Below are 21680 nucleotides of genomic sequence, written 5' to 3' on the forward strand. Positions count from 1 at the left end.
ATGCTTGTATGGTATGTTTTTAAACTAAAATAAAAAATTTACTCAATTTAAAAAAAAAAAAGAAATCTAACTTACTAAGGGCTAACCTTAAGTGGAAACATTTAAAGTTGATCAACAACAGCAAATTTATAAAAATGTAATTATAATACCAGACATATTTGTAAAGCCAGGAAAGAGTACACAATGTGTTTAACAGAAAGCACATACAGTATCTAACATACTTCCAAAATAGTTATCATAACATGTCGGTTTCCTGCTGGAAATAATCTCGAGATTCAGGATCACAAAAAATGAAAAAATAGGTTAGCAAAAACTGTCAAAGAATGTAAGTATTAGTCTTTTTATAAAACAAAAAGGTTGGATTTTTTGGGGAAATGGGTTAAGAACATACAGCTGTTCTGCAGCAATGAAAAGAGGCTTGCCTGGCCAAGAAGCACTGCCAATGGGCTACCGATGAGTGGAATAAGGTTTTATGGCTGATTAATCAACATTTGAAATCTTAGGTTTATCACACAGGGTTTTTTTTCTACACCATGGATGAGACAAAAGGGTGTTTCTTTTGTTTTACTGCTAAAAGCATTGCCCTTTAAATTTCAGGCCAGGAAGTGGTGGCTTTTACAAGCCGCCAATAAACAAATCCCTGCGTGATAGTCTGGGGGCTCTCTCACTGTATCCTGAGTTGGTGACTGGCACTCTGAACCAAAAGAGCTACCACAGCTTTTTGAAGCGCCATGCAATACCCTCTCGTCTTCACCTAGTTGGCCAAGAGATCATCCTACAGCAGAATAAAGACCCAAACATACCTCCAGGCTATATCAGAAGTACCTTTGAGGAAAAAGCAAGATGGTAGACTTCAAATCTTGGAATGGCCAGCACAGTCTCCAGACTTAACCCATACTTGCCCCCCCCTGCTTGGCACTGTGGGGGTGTATCGCATGGGCATTGTGTCACAATGACGTGATCGTGGCCACGCTCCACACTAGACAATGTCGTTATTACAGGCGTTGTGAAGCAGGATCGGAGCCACAAAGCAATTCAATGCACATCGCATCAATCACTCTGGAAACGAGTAGCCAAATGGCGGGCGGCTCCGGGAGACCTGCCCACCCTTCTGGGCGTCCGGGAGCGATTTTATGAAGCCTCCCGGCCGTTCCCGGGAGAGTAGGCAAGTATGCTTTGACCCTATTTAGCTGGTTTGGTATGAACTGGATAGAAGTGTGAAAGCAAGGCATACCAAACCATGCTTGCCGACTATCTGGCTGCCCCTTCCGGGAGGGAGCAGCCAGATCGGCTTGAGTGGGGGGCGTGGCCAGCAGACGGGGGCGGGGCCGACCAGACTACAAGAGTTGGGTGGGCGGAGCAGGGGACGGAGCCACGTGATCGCGTCATTTTGGCCCCGCCCCCGCTACACACTGCCGATTTTACAGGCAGTGTGAAGCAGGGGGCGGGGCCAAAATGACGCGATTCTGCGTGAATCGCGGCCGGGGAGCTACTTGTAATTGCGGTGGGGGGTAGGAAGGGTCGGCAGCTGCCGGGAGACTTGCCTGCCTTTCTGGGAGGTCGGGAGTGGCACCCGATTTTCGGGAGGCTCCCGACCAAATCGGGAGGGTAGGCAAGTATGTACCAAACCAGCTCAATAGGATCAAAGCATACTTGCCTACATTTGTGATAACTTCTGCAGCAGTGTTGGGAAGAACTTCCCGGACAATATTTGAGTTCTACAGTATGTAGACAGAATGCCAGTGTGTGTTCAAATGTTATATCTGCAAAAGGTGGCTACTTTGATGAGTCAAAAAGGTAAAACTGGAGGTGTTCTAAAAACTTTTGACCGGTAGTGTGTGTATATATATTGCTGCTGAACTGATGTTGTGTGAATATACTTATTACTGTGGTGATACTGCACACTGTGACATGGATGAGAATATAACATTAAGGGAAAGTGCACAGTTTTTTGTAATCTTTATAGACATAAAACTTTTACAAAAAGTTTCTATACGCACAAAAGGTTCCACTTCAGCATATCAGTGACGTCACTTTTCCAAGCATAGATAAACGTATACAAACTTGTATTACTGCTCAAGCTTTCAGATAATAGTACACATATACTCATATACACATTCATATGCTTTTATCCAGTGCCACCCACTGGTCTGTCTAATAAATTACATTTCATCTATTATCACAGGAGCTGATTTCCAAAATGCCACAAAAATACCTTCAAAACTTAACGTATATACCATAAGTTCCCCTTTTATTATACTTATTTACAATTCTAGTATAGAGCCTCCCACTACATGATTTTTGAGCCTTATCCTACATAAACAATGTCACTGCATGTATGACCTACATAGGTTATTCTAACTGTATCTCTATAGTCTCAGGTAGGATACAGTACAAGTCAGGTTTCCTTCCATTTACATTAACAAGAGAAAGGGAATGATCTGAAATGGCATAAACAAAAGATAGGGCTTAGCCGTAAGTTTTACAAACTTAGGACCGGTTTCAGAGACGGACGGATGTGCAGAGCCGCACACAAGCTGCTGTACAATTCCGTCCATCTCAGATGCCAATGCAGAAGGGGGTGTCAGAGACCTCCTTACTGCATTTGCGATCCCAGCACTGAGACCGACGTCACAGGCTGGGATTACCATCGCAACCTGTTGCTTCTTTGTCAGACTGCAGGAGCTGAATCTTCCCACAGCCTGACTGGGTTCTGGTCACTTAAGAGTTCAGGAATCTGCATCCACCGACGCAGACCCTTGGCCTCTTCCCTGCCAGGGAACGGTGACCAGCCATGCCCCTGCTTCGCCCCACCAAATGCCTCAGCATGTCAATCATGCTGCGGCTTAGGGGAGTCTGTGAGATAGATTTCTGGACCCGTTCATGTGCCACGCAGGCTCAGAGCCCACAACATTGGAGATGTACGCTCATCATCGGCTTAATGTACATCTCTGATTCAGGCCCTTAATGCGCATATTTTCATTATATCATAAAGAGACATTTTTGTGGCACTTGAACTAGTATAAAATTATATGGTTTAAAACCCTTACAGCTCTCCAACAACTTAGTGACTTTCAGACTGTCACTAGCAGATCACCACTGTTGTGACTTCAAACATAAATTCCCCAAGTCACGTGTCGCGGCTGTCGGGCATTGCTACTTCTAGTGACAGCTCCCAGCCGCAGTAGCGTCTTAGTTTGACATGACAACCTCCAGAGGTGATACGGGTGACGTCATCTCCGGGCGACCCGCGCCCTCTGGTCACGTGATTGCGGCTGTGGAGCAGTGTTAGTCTCATTCTTATATTGGATGGGGTATATAGGTAAGTGTGTGTTTTGTATTTGGGTGTATGTATTTCTGACGATGGGGCCATAAGGGCCTTGAAACGTTGAAGCCTCAGTAAATTTATTTGTATCAAATCCTGGAGTGACGCTCTGTGTTTTGCCTCAATTAGAGACATTACATTCTTTGTTCTTTATGCGATTGACTGTGCGAGCACCCAGGTAATAAATGTGAGAGAAGCATTGAGTGCCGGACCATAGTAGTGTATATATATATATATATATATATATATATATATATATGTGCGTGTGTATAAAATATATATGTGCGTGTATAAATTATATATGTGCGTGTATAATATATATATTTATTTCATGTAATAGTGTCCCCCCCATCCCCACAACCAGCCCAGCAGCACCACACTTAGAGGGAAAAGAAAACATTAACTGACTCCTTGAGAACGTGCAGTTTGCAGAGCGCCAGGGCAATCACACAGCAGCAGCGACAAGATAGAGAATTTTATATAGATGGAAACCTCATTCAAAACTTTAGGAGTATGGCGATGACAGCAAAGGGATCAGATCTTATGTGCTGCTGTATTTCACAAATTACCCCAGCAAAGTTACATACTGTAACACCTAAAACAGATTTCAGAATCAAACAAAGCATTGTGTACACCTTATAGTGACCAAATTGGGACTCACAGGGGATGTCGAAAGGTGTGAAAGGTCCATCATTATCATCATCCTCTTCTTCATCCTCCTCGTCATTCTCATTATTCTCGTTGTCTTCATTTTCATTTTCCGTTTCATTGCCGGCTTCAGCTACATCATCATCCTTTCTGGTGCCATTTGCACTTCTTTCTGAGGAATTACCAGGAACTGTTCCATTCTCAACAGCGTGTTTAATTGGAATTTTAATAGAGACCTCTGACTCCCCATTTGCATAGCCTCGGCTGTTTATTAATCTCTGTCTCTGCAATGGGACACCGAGTACAGACATTAGGCAAAGAGGTACCACAAATATACAATTGTAAAGAACAACATTTAACTCATGCGTCATTTCATATCAAGCATAAACTGGAAATTGATATAACTACTTGTTTTCGATGTTTGGTGATGTCACTGTCTACATGGGTCCGTAACAGAGCTACTTTGTGCATTTGCAAAATGTTTCTGACCACTGCGCACGTACAGTACATACCATCGATGGTTTAAACCACTGAATGGCTAACAAGCGATGGTAACATGCCATTGCTAAGTATTTTCCAATAGAGGAAAGATGGGAACAATTTCATCCTGCCCATGCAATATCCATCCTTAGACCAAGTGTGTGGAAATGGTCTACGATGACTTTCCCAGTACAAACGTGAGGATATGGTGACGGCAATGGGCTTTATGCTGCTGGAGCCTGAGCTCAGGAAGGGGGACGCAGGATAATTCAGCACCAGCCCTGATAACCTGAGACCCCCTTATAGGTCTCTGCTATATACAATGGGTCTATTGGCTCTATTATTTATGACTTGCAGATGATAACTGATTAAGATCTCCTCTATATCTTATCTTATTATCTGAATGGTAATATAGTAGGGACATCCCAGGATTTATCTTTTTAAAGAGAAAGCATGTATTATTTGTACTTTACCTACATTAATCTGTACTGTAATTACAGTGTTATAAATCAAATGGATTGGTTCTTGGTTACTTCCCTAAATTGATCATCTTTAATGCATACCATTCAAGTTTGGAAACTGGGAATTTGGGCAAGAGTCTGACCAGGGCCATCTCTTCCATTGGGCTTGTTGGGCAACCGGCCTCCCTGCAGCTGCAGCCAGTTGGTAAATCTGTAATATTTTTATAAGCCAGCCGCCGGTCCACTGTATTCTGATCTAAACTCCCCCCCTCTCCAGTGACGAGTACTCACCTCAGTCCCAGTTTCACTTCATCCGCCGGCTTCAGAACAGTCAGAGTCTCTCTGCATGTGTGGGAGGAGGTCTGATGGACGAGCAGGAGGGTTTAATTTTATTGACAATTTAAATGGGTGGGTTGGGGCCCCAGTACATTGCTTTGCCCAGGGCCCACACTGCTGTTAAGACAACCCTGAGTCTGCCCATTATTCTCATCCCACCCCAGCACTCATTGATTGCAGGAATGCCTTTGTCTATTTTTTTGATAAATGTAGACAATGAGGGGTATTCAATATATGAAACGTTAACTTCACTGTCGAAGTTAACGTTTCATATTGGAGTTTTTACCTGCGTTAAAGTATCGGGCGCGCTCCCGCTTATCCCAGTATTCAATATAAAATTAACGAAAACGGAAAACTCCGAAGTTGGATTTGCGTAAAGTTACAAATTTTTCCTTAAAATTTTTTTTTAAGTGGTCCCATCAAATTTGGGGTACATGAAAATGGGTACTAGCATATTTTTATGTCCCTAAAGTAAGTTTTTAAAAATTCTGCATTTGTGCACCTGCCGCTATAATTCTATTCTTCAAAACATCTGCCGCATACTTGCAGAATAGCCCTGAACCTATTTCCCTATTCTTAAACAATTTTTTCCCATTTTTTTTTACCCCAATTTTTAAATTAATTTTTTGGGGTGTCCCTATTTTTTTTTTTAAGTTTTTTTGACACAGTTCTTTTTTAAATGTCATTCCCAGGGGTGCAGGCTATTTTTTTTAAGCCTGCACCCCTAAACCCCAATTCTGCACTTTTTTTCGACACCTATTCAATGGTGAAAAGCTATCCCCGTTTTTTATCAAAGACTTTTCAAAACTGCGATAAGTCTTTGAAATTGAATACGGTGTAAAAGTCAAACCTGCGATAATGACGTCAAAAGTGCGATATTAACGCAAAAACGATGTTATTGCTCCCATATTGAATACCCCTGAATGTGTTATATAAAATAAAATTGGTTATCACCACAATGTACAGTAATATAATAAAAAGAGTTTTAAATAACAAAAATAATTAGAAGGATCACCATATCCGGATAGAAGATTGACAATGTAAAGATCAACAGGCAATGGGTTGACACCAAATGGTTGACATGCAATAGGTCGACAGGTACAAAAGATTGACAGACAAAAGATTGACAGTGCAGAAGTTGCAGAAAGTGTTAAAAGGTCGACACACATATGGCTGACATAAATAATGGGCAACGCATTTTGTTTATGGATTTTTTAAATATTTAGGGTTAGGAGTAGAGGTAAAACTCTTGGGGAGGATTAGGCTGCTGGATGGGACGGATACGGTTAAGCACCAGGGGGAGGGTTAGGGTTAGGCACTAGAGTTAGGGTTAAATAAAAAACAAAAAACATGTTGACCATTTTTGTGCCGACCATTTGAACCTGATGACCTTCTGCACTGTTGACCTTTTGTCCCTGTCGACCTATATTATTATGTTGATCTTTATATTGTCAGTCTTTCATACCATACCCCCATATAGAGTATACTTTCAGTTGGCAATGTATAGAAGGGTAAGCATTCAGTGATGGAGGGCAATATTGGCTGTTAGCTGATCAAATGCCATCACTGCAGTACTGAATGCTCCTCATTGTTTAGTCTTCAGCAGGTCAAATTGTTATGAAAAACAGGGATCAGCATTTAATACTAGAATTATACAACCCGTTTATCATCTACATTTTATTCATCAGCGAAGATGTTCTAGGCCATGTGTTTGATTAGACTGACCTCATTTATCAACATGCGACTGGCCATGGAGAGGCGAGTTTTTGGTGGAAAGTGGCTAGTTATCATTATCCTAAGTCCGGCCTCAGAGAAGGACAGCTGATGGGGATATGCAGACAGTATCTCATCCACCATTATCACAGAGGTTTTGCGCCGAAAGTTTCCTGAAAATTAAAACCATTAATGGGATGAGAGAATGATTCATTTCCAGTATGGTATATTCAAAATAATAAAGAGATAAAAATATAATATTATTTATACAGTAACTACTGGTGAGAAGAGACCACTATAAACTTGGAGCATGGGTCAATCCTGTAATTCAGTCAAACCCCTGAGAATTGCTTCCCAACTTGACTGATAATAAAATGGACGAGATCCAACCATGTGATGTTCAGGATGATCATCTGGATAATTTCCAGACCACATGGGAGCTGCCGGTTTGGATTGAAGATGACCACATTTCATTTTGAAACTGAGATTGGGAATCACATTTGTTGATGGAGCACAATATGCTGCAATATAATGCAAGCATGGCCGCCGGTCTCAATCCCGACAAGGAAATCCCGGCAAGGGATTTACCATAGGCATCGAAATACCGACGCCTATGTTAATCCCGACGCCGGAACCCTGAGGAGATGCCGGACCGATCGTTTAGGCACCCCTGGGGGGATTTAGGGTTAGGCACATCCCAGGGGAAGGTTAGGGTTACGCTAGGGGAAGGGGGGTTAGGTTTAGGCACTTGTGGGGGAGGTTAGGGTTAGGCACCCACCCGGGAGAGTTAGGTTTAGGGTGTGGGGAGGGGGGGTTAGGTTTAGGCACTAACGGGGGGAGGTTAGGGTTAGGCACTAGGGGGGGAGGTTAGGGTTAGGCACCCCTAAGGGAGGGTTAGGGGAGGATAGTAGACTTACCCGCGGTGTCGGGATTTCCAACCATCAGGCTGCAGCAGTCAGGATTTGTACCGCCGGCCTGGAGTCCAGCGGGCATTTATACTGAATCCGGCTGATGCAACAGGCAAGATCACCATATCTCACCAGATGAATACCTGTCCCCTGTCTCGGCAAGTCTTCTACTTACAATGACAATTTAAATTGCACCTAAATCTATGGTGACCGAAAACTCCAGTTACAGTAGAGACACTGCCCATACAGTATGTGGCTATTGCAATTCACTTACCCACTAATGGTAACTGACTGACATTGCTACATGTGTGGCTGATAAATGTACGTGGGGCCTGGAACCAATGATCACATAAGTACGTGTGGATTGTTATAATGTATGTAATGCAGTAAAGTCATTTAACATGGACATGGTACTGGTCAACAGTATGAGGTCTATATTGTGAGCTACCTCCAAAATCTGCTCGTCTTTGTATTTAGCTACCAGATTATGGGCCTGATTCACTAAGGATCACTATTGCCATCGCAACTGCGATTACGCACACAGGTCTGCTGCGAAAATATGCTAATGACTGCAATTGCAAAGCTAGTATAGAGACGCCCAAAGCCAGCATAGAGACGCCCAAAGCCAGCATAGAGACTCCCAAATCCAGCACAGAGACGCCCACTACCTCTTTCGCACATCCGTAATAGCTTGCAATCCTGCTTATATATTTGTACCATTGAGTAACTTTGGCCCCCTCACACACAATTACAACACGTCTGACCTTTCTCAGAAATTGCTAACCTCATCGCATGAGTACACAAGCTGCGTATGCCATTGCAGTGTCTAATTTATGCATGCCCAAGTAATGGCGTTCAAACGGACAGACACACTTGCGTTTCTCTGACCACTCCTCGTTACCACGCTGATCTGACGTCACTTGCTCTGCGATGGCTTTGTATCTGCGTAGGCGCTCAAAAATGCTAACTCACGCACACGCGCACTGTGGTGCATGTGCAGAACGTACCATCGATCGATCTGCGTACACGGTTGCAATCCATGATGAATCAGGCCCTATGTTCTGCTTGTATACTGGTCACCAGAATAGAGTATATTATCTACCTGTCACCTCACCACATTATGCCTCAGTAATACTAATCCATGGGGTGCAGTCTTTTTTTTTTTCTTTCATATTTTAAAAATAAAAAGTAAACATTGCATAACAGCAGGGGTACAGGAGTAGGTGGCAAACAGAGCACCTAGATAGGTGGCATTCTTGTTAGCATTTCTTCAGTCTTCAGGGTACAGGCTAGCAATGATTTACTTCTTATCCTTAATAAACTGTGAAATTCTGATGAGTAACATACAGTCTATGTGTGAAGGGATCTTGGGAACGCGGTAACATAGGGCCATTACCTTTTTTGAGTAACACCACAGTTGCGTCACAGTTTATGTTGTCATCTAGCTCTGCATTACTTGCTAGTCCATTTGCCAAGTTTGCTGCTCCTTTTGTCCTCTTTTCAAAGCACTGGTGTATAGAGGAGTTGTACCTAAATGAATCAGACAGCCCGGGTCACTTGGAGTACATGGTGTATAAGAAAGCACAGAACAGTGAAACGCATGACATGATCAATATGTACATTTTGATCAAATCATTTGAAACTGACTAAAGTAATTGGCATCCGTCATTGTTTATTCCACATTTAATATAAATCAGACTGGCCTCCACTTGCTGCAGCTGCTGCTTTGCCATTAAAGCATTTAACCACCCAGTGACAGCTATAGTTCTTTTTGGGCGAATGTTTCTCTCAAGTCCTCTGCTTGGAAGATAAGCTACTTTTCAGTGACTTTTATCACCAGCACCCATTACATTTAGTTATCAGCTCCTTTTATCTGGTAACTTTATCTATACCACACAGCGCCAGCCGTCGGGTCCCGCCCCCGTGACCCGATGGCACAAGCAGATGATGGCCGTTCAGTGTGTATGAACAACCATCATCTGCAGATTTATCTGCATATCACCCGATATGTAGATATATCTGTCTACTCTTTCTATTTCTATTTTGCTGTTCCTGTTTCCTATTGGAACTTCATACAAGGGGACTACTCTCTTATTATTTTCTCCATATCACCTAATGTATACAGCTTTAATCTGTAATATGTGACTTTTGCTGTTATAGACCCCCACCTAGTGGTCATTCCTACACGTGGCACTGTTTTATAAAAATTTCTATGCACAGTCAATTTTACTGAAGGCAGTGGCTTCTTATCCATGCAACCTGGCTATCCCCTCATCCCTTTGTGATCGGCAAATCTGTCCATTCTAATTCTGCAACTAGAGCAAGATCAAGGCACCCTTGATCAAACAAACGTACAGAGTTGCATTCTCTTCCGGTGATTAGAGCTCTAGTGTGTAACTCCTTCTCCACTGCACAACCACCTGCTACTTCTATTACTCCCACGACAATGGAACCTACGCTGCCACCAATCACGTTCTCTGATGTCCTGAGGGCTATAGAACCCCTCATACAAACTCAAGCGGATAAATTTGCAGCTTCCATTCAGGATCTTAAAGTCCAATTACAACAAATTTGCATTACTTTTCCCAGCCCGCCTTCGTATTTATGAGGGCAAGGAATTTAAAGACTTCACCACCCCGGTCGACGCACAAAAGTTTTTAATAGAGGAGGAGATGGAACGTTCTGAACAGGCTGACTGTCCTGCTCCTGAACAGCCAGGTTAAGTATTTAGCCTCTGCTACCTGCAATGTTCTCATTATACCACTAATGTGCCTAACTATTGGTTTCACGTTTTCTCACTATTGTTTTAGTAACTCTTATTCTACTTTTCAATAATTCATATTGCTTATTGATGTCGTTGTTTCTCTTTTATATTGCTTATATTTATTAAGACACCGTGGTTCATTTATTTTCTTTAGGTTTCACATATCCATTAAGTAAGCTAAGTATGAGTAAATTAATAACTCGTGATGTTTTCTAATATTTGCTCTTAGATTATTTCCATTTGGCAAGCTACCCTGATTTATTCCTGTACCAAAGTTACACATTGTTTCTAGGTTGATCGAATGTGACTATTATTATACGTTTTGATCTGTTTTATATGCATGTGTTATTGTTGTCTTACTTGCCATTTTTCACTTTCTCATATTTTCTTTCTTATTTCCCTTCTTCCTCTCTTCCTACCTTACTCTCTCTGTTTTATTTTGTATTATTTTATTACTCCATGCCATGCCTTGATTTCTCTTCCTTCGTCTTTCCTTTTATTCTTAATTTCCCCTCCCTTTTCCTGCTACCTCTATCTTTCTCCATCATATGGCTCTCGCTGCCACTCTTCTCTGTCCTTTGGCCTTATGACTATCATTAAGGTATATTCTTGGAATGTCAAGGGAGTAAATTCCCCCGTAAAAAGAAAACGTATACTAATATTTCTGAACAAGCTCATGCAGATGTTTCTCTTCTACAAGAAACCCATCTTACTGAAGCTGAGCATGCTAAACTTGGGATGCTTAGGCACAAGGTTTTAGCTTCAGCATCATACTCCTCTAAATCGAGGGGTGTAGCTACCATACTACAGCAGACCCAGAAAGCAGACTTGTTTTTCTTGACGCTACACTTGTGGGTCATCAATATGTTGTCGCAAATGTTTATGCCCCTAATTCATACTCTAAATCCTATTAACAACCTATATCCCCATGTGGTATCTCATTCTTTTGGAAGGTGATTTTAACATAGTGGCATCTAAGACTTTGGACAGGAAATCCACAGTTTCCTTCCCGGCCCGCTCCTATAAAGTTGGTATTCATTATATATGTGAACAACTGTCTCTGACTGATGTGTGGAGATTAAACCACCCAACAGATAGGGGAATACACCTTTTTCTCCACCCCTCACCTCTCTTTCTTTCTCAATTTGGGTCTCAGAAAGCCCTTAGAGGCGCCATCATTTCATATACATCTAAATTCAGAAAAGAGCTAGCAGCCACCTTTATAAAGTCCCAACAAACTTTAACATCTACATATGAGACAATGAAGTCTAGTTCGTCTCCCTCTAATATATACGCCTATAACTCAGCAAAAATCCATTATGATAGTAGCCTTACTCAAATAAGTGATCAACATGTAAATAGAGGTTGTTATTTGTTCCACAAATATGACAACAGATCGGGTCGCTTGCTTTCCAACCTACTTTGAGGTACCAGGCCTCCTAGTGAAGTTACAGCCTTAAAAAATTCAAGGGGAGAATTGACGTGTAAGGGGAGTGATATTTCAGAATTTTTCAAGTGCTTCCTAACTGACATATACGCCCAAGATTATATAAATATGGATAACATGAAAACATATCTTTCCCAACCCCAAATCACGCCTGATCAGATCACCTCATTGCTTGCCCCTGTAAACGCTGAAGAAGTTGCAAAAGTAGCAAAAACTCTCAAGGCCCCTGGTCCAGACGGACTGACTAAACGAGTTTTATAAATTATTCTCCATCTCGGCAGGACATCCATCCCCCCATGCATACAAAAATACATCTTCTTTAAAGACACCTATTCTGCTTGCGCACAATAGAAAACAGAGATACATTACTATCTGGGGTAATCCTGAGTTCTTGCCGTCTATACACAATGCTTGGTTTTTGCAATGGAAATGTAAGGGAATTAAGGCCATATCAGATGTCTTCGACCCAGAAGGACATCTGTTTTCATTTCAACAACTGCGCGATAAATTTCAGATCCACAATTCCCATTTTTTTTAGGTATCTTCAATTACGACATTTTATATCTAGTAAATACCCTCGACTCAACACTCAAGAGTCCTTCTCATACCGACGTACTTCATTCATTATTATGTTTCTTGTCCTCTAATTCATTTTGTATTAGGTATCTACACCCTGATTTAATAGTGCAAGACCCTATATGTCATTGGAAATCTCTTTCCTCAGCTTGGTATAAAGAACTGCATGAGCTAACAGACTTCGCAGCCCCTATCCACCCCTCAAATTCTGAAAGTGCTGGGCTCCTCGACGCTACAGGAGGTTCACCTAAAAACCATACATAGAGCCTCACCACTCCAATTGCACCATATGTTCCCTGAACATTCTGGTAATTGCTCAAAGCGCAATGTTCTACGCGCAGATTTTATCCATGGCATATGGTCATGTTCAAAAGTCCACCGCTACTGGAACAAGGTCATAAATTTTATTAACCATAGGTTCCATCTTCGCCTACCTCTCCATCCCATTCTGCTATTATTTGCCAATTTTGACATATAGAGATCAACATCTGATATTAATAACCTCATTCCCCTTTTACAATCATTGTTACGGTAGTGAAAAAGAATCTTCTTCGCAAATGGGTTAAGAACACTGTACCGTTAATTGGAGAAATACAATCAGCCCTTTTAGATCTTATTTATTTAGATCGCAGAGACACTTTTTCAGATATAGCCCGGGGTGTCCAACATTTTTACAAAAAATGGGAACCAGTAAACACTCAATCTCAGATCGTTAAAGCTTTTCAATCTACCACTTGGTAGGGATTCCTCCTATTTTTGTCCATACAAGGATATTCTGTTGTAACCTCACCCTTTATACATATATATATATTTATAATTTAATATTTATTTTGTAATAGAAATTCTACCCCCTTGATAATTTCTGATGAATTTCGATAATGAAAAGAATTTATCGCATATTATTTTCTATTTATCCCTACGTTACTGTTGGCTACGTAAATTTTTCTCTGCAGGATCAACTCCCCCCCCCTCCCCCCCCGCTTTTTATTTAGCCTTCTTCCCCCCCCATCCCTCATAATTATAGTTCTAAGATATGACATTCCATTGTTTATTCAAATGCTGTCACTCATTGTATTGTTATGTCGCCCTTATTCAGTCATAATGTAAACAGGATAGTTTATGTATCACCTTCTAATTCATGTATTTTATTTTGTATCTTATTGTGACGACTTTGTATGTTTTTGAAATGTCTCAATAATGTGTTTAAAAAATAAATAAATAATATAAATCAGACTGCATTTCATTTTAGAATATTTAAATTATATTTTACGGCACAACATTTAAAGGCAATCACTGCAATGCAGTGATTTCTGTAGCTCTCAATGAGACTTCTACATCTTTAACAGATAGTTTGGCCCACTCTTCCTGCTCCAGACTGCATGTTTGAGCTCTTTCCATAGATGTTCAATAAGATTCAGATCAGGGTTCATAGAAGGCCACTTCGGAATAGACCAATGTTTTGTTCTTATCCACCCTTGGATGCTTTTAGATGTGTGGTTTGGGTCATTATCCTGTTAGACGACTCAAGACCTATGACTGAGACAGAGCTATCTGATAATGGGCAGTATGTTTTGCTCCAGAATGCTTTGACAGTCTAGAGATTTCATTGTGCTCTGCATAAATTCAAGGCACACCTAACCGAGCCTCCTCCATGTTTCATGGTAGGTACACGCCAGAAAAGATCCAGTTTTGACTCATCTGTTCAAAGGACATTCTCCCAGAACCATTGTGGCTCGACAATATGCATTTTAGCGAATTATAGTCTGTCTTTTGTATGTATTTTCTTCTTCCATGGAGCCTACTGTCACTCAAAAAGTATTGGATGAGGAGATCAGGCACTGACATACCTTGACCTTGAAGTCCAGCTTGTACCTCACTAGGGGGGCCTATTTATAAAGCAGTGAACAGTGTGGAGAAGTGGACCAGTGGAGAAGTTGTCCATAGCAACCAATCAGCTTTGAAGTAGCATTTATCAAGTACAGTCTATAAAATAAATGGTAGGAGCTGATTGGTTGCTATGGGCAACTTCTCCACTGGTCTACTTCTCCACACTTTTCACTGCTTGATATATAGACCCCCTAGGGTTTTTTCTTAGCTCTTTTCCAACCATTCTCACTATCCTTCTGTTTAATCTGGGGTCAATTTTCCTCTTGCGGCTACATCCAGGGAGGTTGGTTACAGTCCCATGGAACAGCTTAAACTTTTTAGAAGATTGTTTATATTTCTAAGGGGTACCAACAAATCTGTCCAGGCCCTTGTAGAACATCTTTGAAGAATAAGCAATAATTTTTCTCTTTTTACAGTTTATTTACTTTATTCTATGACATACCAAATGCATGTGGTTATACATTAGACAATAGCTTTTAATTTCATCACCTTTCAAGATGAGTAAAGCATTGCTTCACTGAGCTGTAATGGTGCCACCAAATATGGCCATGTCTGTATTAATTGGAAAGTGTGATTCCATGTTACTTGATTTACTTAGGTAAGACAAATTATTGTCCACTCAAAGCACAAACGTGGCATTACTACTGAACAATAACTTTCAAATGAACCAGCTGTCACAAAGGAAGACCACTAGAAAGCGACTATTATTTTCACATTTAGTATTATTTCTGTACATCCTTTAATTATAGGTAGAGTAAATCACAATTTTGTGAGCGGTGTCATACTTTATGTATTATTCCTAGTTAGTATACATTAACTTAATTGTGTATTAAGAATACTATGTTGTGCATGTTGGGAAATATTATGGCTAACAATACAATTAGCAGCAATCACAGCCACACTGTAACTTACTTCATTATGAGAATGTAAACGGCATACATCAAGACCAAAATCAATGACTCCCACCTTTAAAGAGATACAAGAATGTGTTATTTGTTTTAGATGCTAATATCAATTTCAACGCCAAACAAAAGACCAACATATCAAGGCATCATTTTGTTAATATCAATGCAAACAAATTTAACACTGTAGATTTCTATTCATTGACCTCCTACTTAATTGATCACTGGTACCTAACCAGCAACCTACATGCCACATACGGGCCTCCTGTACTTCTCCTGCTCACAGCATCAAAAATCGACTTTTTAAATACAACCCTCTGCTCCAAATGTAGGATTTCAGGGATGTATGAGAGGTGGGAGCCAGTGCAACTATGTCACTTATAATGGCATTGGGTACATACTACTTCTTATCAGCCACTGGGAGCAACAAAATTAGAAGCCAGTAACCCTCACTTTATGTCAACCTTTACTTCATGTCAACTGATATCAACCCTCACTGCATGTCAACTGATGTCATCCCTCACTGCATGTCAACTGATGTCATCCCTCACTGCATGTCAACTGATTCAACCCCCACTGCATGTCAACTGATTCAACCCTCGCTGCATGTCAACTGATTCAACCCTCACTGCATGCCAACTGATTCAACCCCCACTGCATGTCAACTGATTCAACCCTCGCCGCATGTCAACTGATTCAACCCTCGCTGCATGTCAACTGATGTCATCCCTCGCTGCATGTCAACTGATTCAACCCTCGCCGCATGTCAACTGATTTAACCCTCGCTGCATGTCAACTGATGTCAACCCTTATTTAGGACTTAACACATAGGCTTTCTTTATTATCCTTTAACCCTCACTTTAAATCTCACACTAGTGTGATGCCATGGGGCGGTTCTGCTGGGTTGACCTGGGGGGTCACGTGCCCTATATTTGTTCCATGGGAGTGTTAGGGACCTGGCTGATAGAGGTCACCTGGACGCGGTGGGCAGGCCTATAATTATGGCCATTATTATGCAAAGAGCCTCTTTGATGCTATTTAGCAGTTATATTATTAGGTTCAGCATGGTTAGAGTGTGCACTTGCATTTGTCTCTTTATGCTTGCAGCACTACAAGTCTCAGCAGGTAGCACCTCACATTGTGCTTAGGGTGTGCAATCTAGGGGCTCCCTCCCCCTATGTATGATGTCAACCCTCACTTAATATCAACTGATGTCAACCCTTGCTGCATGTCAACTGATGTCAACCCTCACTTTAAGTCAACTGATGTCAACCCTTGCTGCATGTCAACTGATGTCAACCCTCACGTTATGTCAACTGATGTCAACCCTCACTGCATGTCAACTGATGTCAACCCTTACTGCATTTGAAATTATATCAACCTTTACTGCATGACAACTGACAGCAACCCTCACTTCATGTCAACTGAAGTAAGACAGTCAGAGTTGGCAGGTAGTGTTACTGCCTGGTGAAACAAGCAGCGAAGATAATGGCAGAAACTGGGGGCTACGTGTTGAATCTAGTGGTTTATTACAATTATTGCACACAGGGTTGCCTCTGCTACAACATAAACATCACTATTACTGGTGGCTTGTTAATAGACATTATTACTATGTTATCGCTCGCACTTTGATGGGCACTACTATTAAAGCTGATATACTGCTAGGCATTATTACTGGCTGTGGGAATTGGCATCACTACTACAACTGGCATATTGAAGTTTAGCCCAATAATGTCACTACAACTATTAGTGACATTATTGGGAAAACTTATACTGCTTGCATATTATTACTACTACTAATGGCTTATTATTGCCTATTAGTTTTACCACTGACATTTTACTGGGCACAATCATTACAGCTGGGATAATGAATAATAATAATAATAATAATAATAATAATACAATTACTGTCACACATATTACAGGACATCAATGGAACTTCTACCACACTTGGCATAGCTGGAGCTGGCTGATGGTTCCTAATGGCTCTAATGAAGATCCTCCATACAGTAGGCATACCGTGCATATTAAAAGATTGCTAAATGCCAAAATTCAAATGCTCAGACAATAATTTTGTACGTTTTCTCTAGCTTTTTAATAGTGTGATAATGTAATATGATTTTCCATATCTATATATACAGTATCTCTTAGGTTGATTATAATATTTCCATACATACTAAATAATGTCTTTATATATTTTAATAACAATACATGAGCTAATATTACACTTTAATGTTAAATTACCATCTGATTGTGTCATTATCAAATTTAGGTAGCAAGATCTAAGATTATTTACTTACCAGGAAACTTTTTCATCGTATATGAACTGTGAAGAGAAGAAAAAAGTTAATTAGTATGGATAAATCAGAAAATACATAGATACAGTACAAAGCAGTTTCATTTTCATATTTTCTTTTTTAGCTGCCAGCTGCCTTCAGTTTTGTGAGAGAGTGTTTATAGAAAAGACATTCTTACAATGTGGCCTGAATCACACTTCCAGACCTCTGTCTTGTGAATTCTCCAGGCATTGCTGCTAGGGGAATTTCCCAGGGGTTGGAGGTTGTCTGTTGCACGTGTCACCCATCCTATTGGATGAAACTACCTATATAGACGACAGACAACTTGTGAAGCTCATCTACCTGGCTCTAGAGTTGCCTCAGTTGTCATCTAGTACCTGAGAATGAAGATGAGGGGAGGCAACATAAATCATCTCAGGTGGAGGTTAGTGGATTCTTTTGATCTAATTCAAAATATAGTTGTATTAAAAAATAATTGGGCACCCGTATCTCCTTTAACCCTCTTTTTTTATTGTACGTTTAACTTTCTCCCAGATTGTCCAGGTGTGCTAAATAAATAAAATATAATAAATATAATAAATCGTCATTCCAAACATTTCCAATGTGCTGCAGTATTTCAGTGGCCACTAGAGGACACCCCAGTACCATTTACCTAACTACAGAATTCCCACAAAGCTCTCTTTTAGAGTAGGTCAGTTATATTACTGTAGCAAATAAACCCAAAACCTTAAGTAATAGACTATTCCTAGAATACTAAAAATGCAAAGTTGTTTTATTTCCCTTCTGTTACAGTAGCTAGCCAGTATGAATAAAGCTACCCCATACACGGTGCGATATGCACCTTGGGACACGACAGCCGATCCGATGGCCAACATATCATGCAGTCCCCACACACGGAGCGATCCGCTGCCCAACCGCCCGATAAACCGGCACCCCCCTCCACCACCCGCATAGTGCTGATGGCATCGTACATCGCATCACCATATCAAGTGAACATGCAGTAAGATCTGGAGGTGCAATGTACGATCCCACGGGAGCACACACTGGCCGATAGTATGCCCACACACGGTACGATATAGCAGCGATATCGTACCAATCCGTCTGATCGGCTGCTATATCGAACCATGTATGGGCACCTTAACACATCAAAGAGACAATTTACATATTTAAGAAGTCAGATTGCAAGAACATTTTGAAAATACTTTCTTTGATGAAGGACACTGATCATACATTTGAAATCAATGAATTAATATCACTGCTGCAGGAAACATTTACAACTGGTACCAAAAACATACGGGCTGCTTCAGTTTCTTAAGCTTCTGATTTATCAATTTCTGGCAATGGACCAAAGTATCCTACATGGTCCAATGAATCTAATTATCTATTAGCCAAGAAAATAGGATTATATTCAGTCTCAGATAGACATGGTTTATGGGACTATTGTACCACTTCAGGGAAGTTCAATTGCTGCAGCCGTGATCATTCCTTATTTCAGGGGAGATTTAAAAGAAAATGAAGTCAGATGAAATGTGTTGGAAATTATAGCATTTGAGGCAGAATGTGATCTTAGAAAAAGTCCTAACACCCTGAAGGAGCAATAAAGTAAAGGTCTTACACACACAAATCATTCCTGAGCTTTTGTGAGCATCAATAACACGTACACTTGTGGAAAATCCACCATATGTTCACGATTCTCTGTTTAATAGGAACAAGGAAAATGTATGTATATATGTTTAGTATTATCTTACTGTTTCAATATATTCTTTATATATGTAATCCATTTACCAGAAAACATTATTATACATACATTTGAATAGGATAGCAAGAGATGGTTCTCTAAAGCCGTGGCCAAAAGTTTTGAGAATGACACAAGTATTGGTTTTTACAAAGTTTTCTGCTTCAGTGTTTTTAGACCTTTTTGTCAGATGTTACTATGGCACACTGGCAGGCAGTCATGGAGATACAGCGTCGCTGGTCGCAAGGCAATCAGGGCTCGCTGGCACTGTCTGTCCATGTCTGCCGCTGCCTGCTGGTGCGCCAGCTGTAATTAGCTGGTGGTCTGGCCCCAAATCCACCCCTGCGGGCTGCTGATTGCACACAGGGGGAGGCGAGAGACTGCTGGTGGGACATGGAGAGGTGAGTTGCTGGTGGGGGGGGGGCATAATGTGTAAGGGGCACTACTATTGTGTGAAATAATGTGTTATATGGGACAATACTACTATGTGGCAAAATCTGTGTGGCATATTATGTGATATAAAGCTGCTATGTGGCATTACTGTGTGGTATATTGTGTAAGGGGCATTACTGTGTAGTGTAAGGGGCATTACTGTGTGGCATTATGTAAAAGTGGGACTACTACAGTATAAAGGGTACTGCTATGTGGCATAACCTGAATGGGCTCTGTGTGGCATAACATGAATGGGCTCTGTGTGGGGGCAAATGTATGTTTTTGGTGTTTTTTTACTTCTGGGGGGGGGCCCTTTTAAGTTCTTGCTATGTGGTCACAAAGTTATAGTTAAGCCCTTGCATGCAAACACAGAGGCTCTAGATATAATATGAACAGAACTTGCATGAGTCATCAAGTTTGCTCAGAAAGTTTAAAATGATACCTTACTCACAGGTTTTTGTCAGACTGCCAATTTCCACTGAAGCCAGCACTGAAACCTGTGTAATTTAACAGTGTCCCCATTTTTAGCAATTGTGTGACAGTGTGTGGCCCTGACAAAGTTTGAACCTAATCCTGGTCAAGCTACACCACCATACCAAATTTGGTTGAGCCAGGTCCAAAACTCTGGCCGTGCATAGATGGACAGGCAAACATGATTTCTCGTTTATTATTTAGATATTATATGATATTTGTAGGCGTAAATATAAAAAAACAATATTATATCTCCTGTATTACAGAAGTTTTATATATCTCAAAGTTAATGTCTTTTTTGCTATCAAAATGAATGTTAAAAAAACTTTGGTTTGGGTTATGGATGTATAAGCAGTGGCGTAAGTTCATCCCAGATGCCCGGAGGCAAGTTATAATTTGGTGCCCCCCTCCTTTAAAAAAAATGGTAAATAAATATGGTGCATATCTATCTATCTATCTATCTATCTATCTATCTATCTATCTATCTATCTATCTATCTACAGTATGCACAAAAACACTAATATAAAATAGCCTTAAGTGGGGTGAATATATTGTGAGCAATGGAGGAGGTGCCCCTTCAGTGCTGGAGTCCGGTGGCAGGCGCCTTCCTTGTATCCCATAGTTCTGCCCCTTAAGTACACACTATGCAATCCATTGCACGATATATCGTTCTGACACAGATCGGAACGATATATCGTGCGGATCGCATATTGTGTAATCCCAATCGTGCATGCCCAGGGCTCGTTCATTGCATCGTCCCATCTTCTGTGGGGCAGCACAGCATTTGGGAAGATGCGATGAACAACACCATGCTGTAAAATGCAGCATTGAACTACACATCGTGCCGTCGTCCACTACATCGGCTAACAATTACGGACGGCGCAATGTATTGTACCATGGCTGTGTACACACATCGTGTGGTGTGTACCTAAGTTCTCTCCAGGTAAGGTACTGCTGTAATCATATAAAGTTACACATTTAAAAATCATAAAGTAGTTTCATTAATACAGAACTAGAAACATAGGGATCTCTAAATTATAAAATTGGCTACTACCGCTGTTTTATTTATTTCCAATGGGTATTTGAAGTTGTAAAAAAGCTATAGTAATAACACAGAAAGAACGATCCAGCACATACCACAACAGAGATGTGACTTAGTTTTTGTGGCACTAGAAGCAATTCTTATAAACAGATGTTGGTAAAAGTAGGTCTGTACTAAAAATACCTTAATACCCATGACAGCTGTGCCATGGGCTGGCAGTATCTATGATCAGAGCCGGAGTTAGACCTCACAGGGC

General features: G+C 40.9%; 1 protein-coding gene across 1 annotated transcript in view; it reads right to left on the reverse strand.

Annotated features, from left to right (window-relative positions):
- The window catches only part of SLC24A3 (solute carrier family 24 member 3), a 489239-nt gene that overhangs the window by 41544 nt on the left and 426015 nt on the right, over positions 1-21680 (reverse strand). Inside the window, exons 8-12 of the mRNA XM_088477346.1 lie at positions 17748-17773; positions 15458-15511; positions 9268-9401; positions 6976-7136; positions 3987-4257 (exon numbers count right to left, since the gene is read on the reverse strand). Of these exons, the coding sequence (XP_088333472.1) occupies positions 3987-4257; positions 6976-7136; positions 9268-9401; positions 15458-15511; positions 17748-17773 (646 nt within the window). The remainder of the gene's footprint in view (positions 1-3986; positions 4258-6975; positions 7137-9267; positions 9402-15457; positions 15512-17747; positions 17774-21680) is intronic.

This window comes from Taudactylus pleione, unplaced genomic scaffold (genome assembly GCF_031769625.1).
Source record: "Taudactylus pleione unplaced genomic scaffold, aTauple2 ptg000201l, whole genome shotgun sequence".
In the NCBI taxonomy this organism is placed as follows: domain Eukaryota; kingdom Metazoa; phylum Chordata; class Amphibia; order Anura; family Myobatrachidae; genus Taudactylus; species Taudactylus pleione.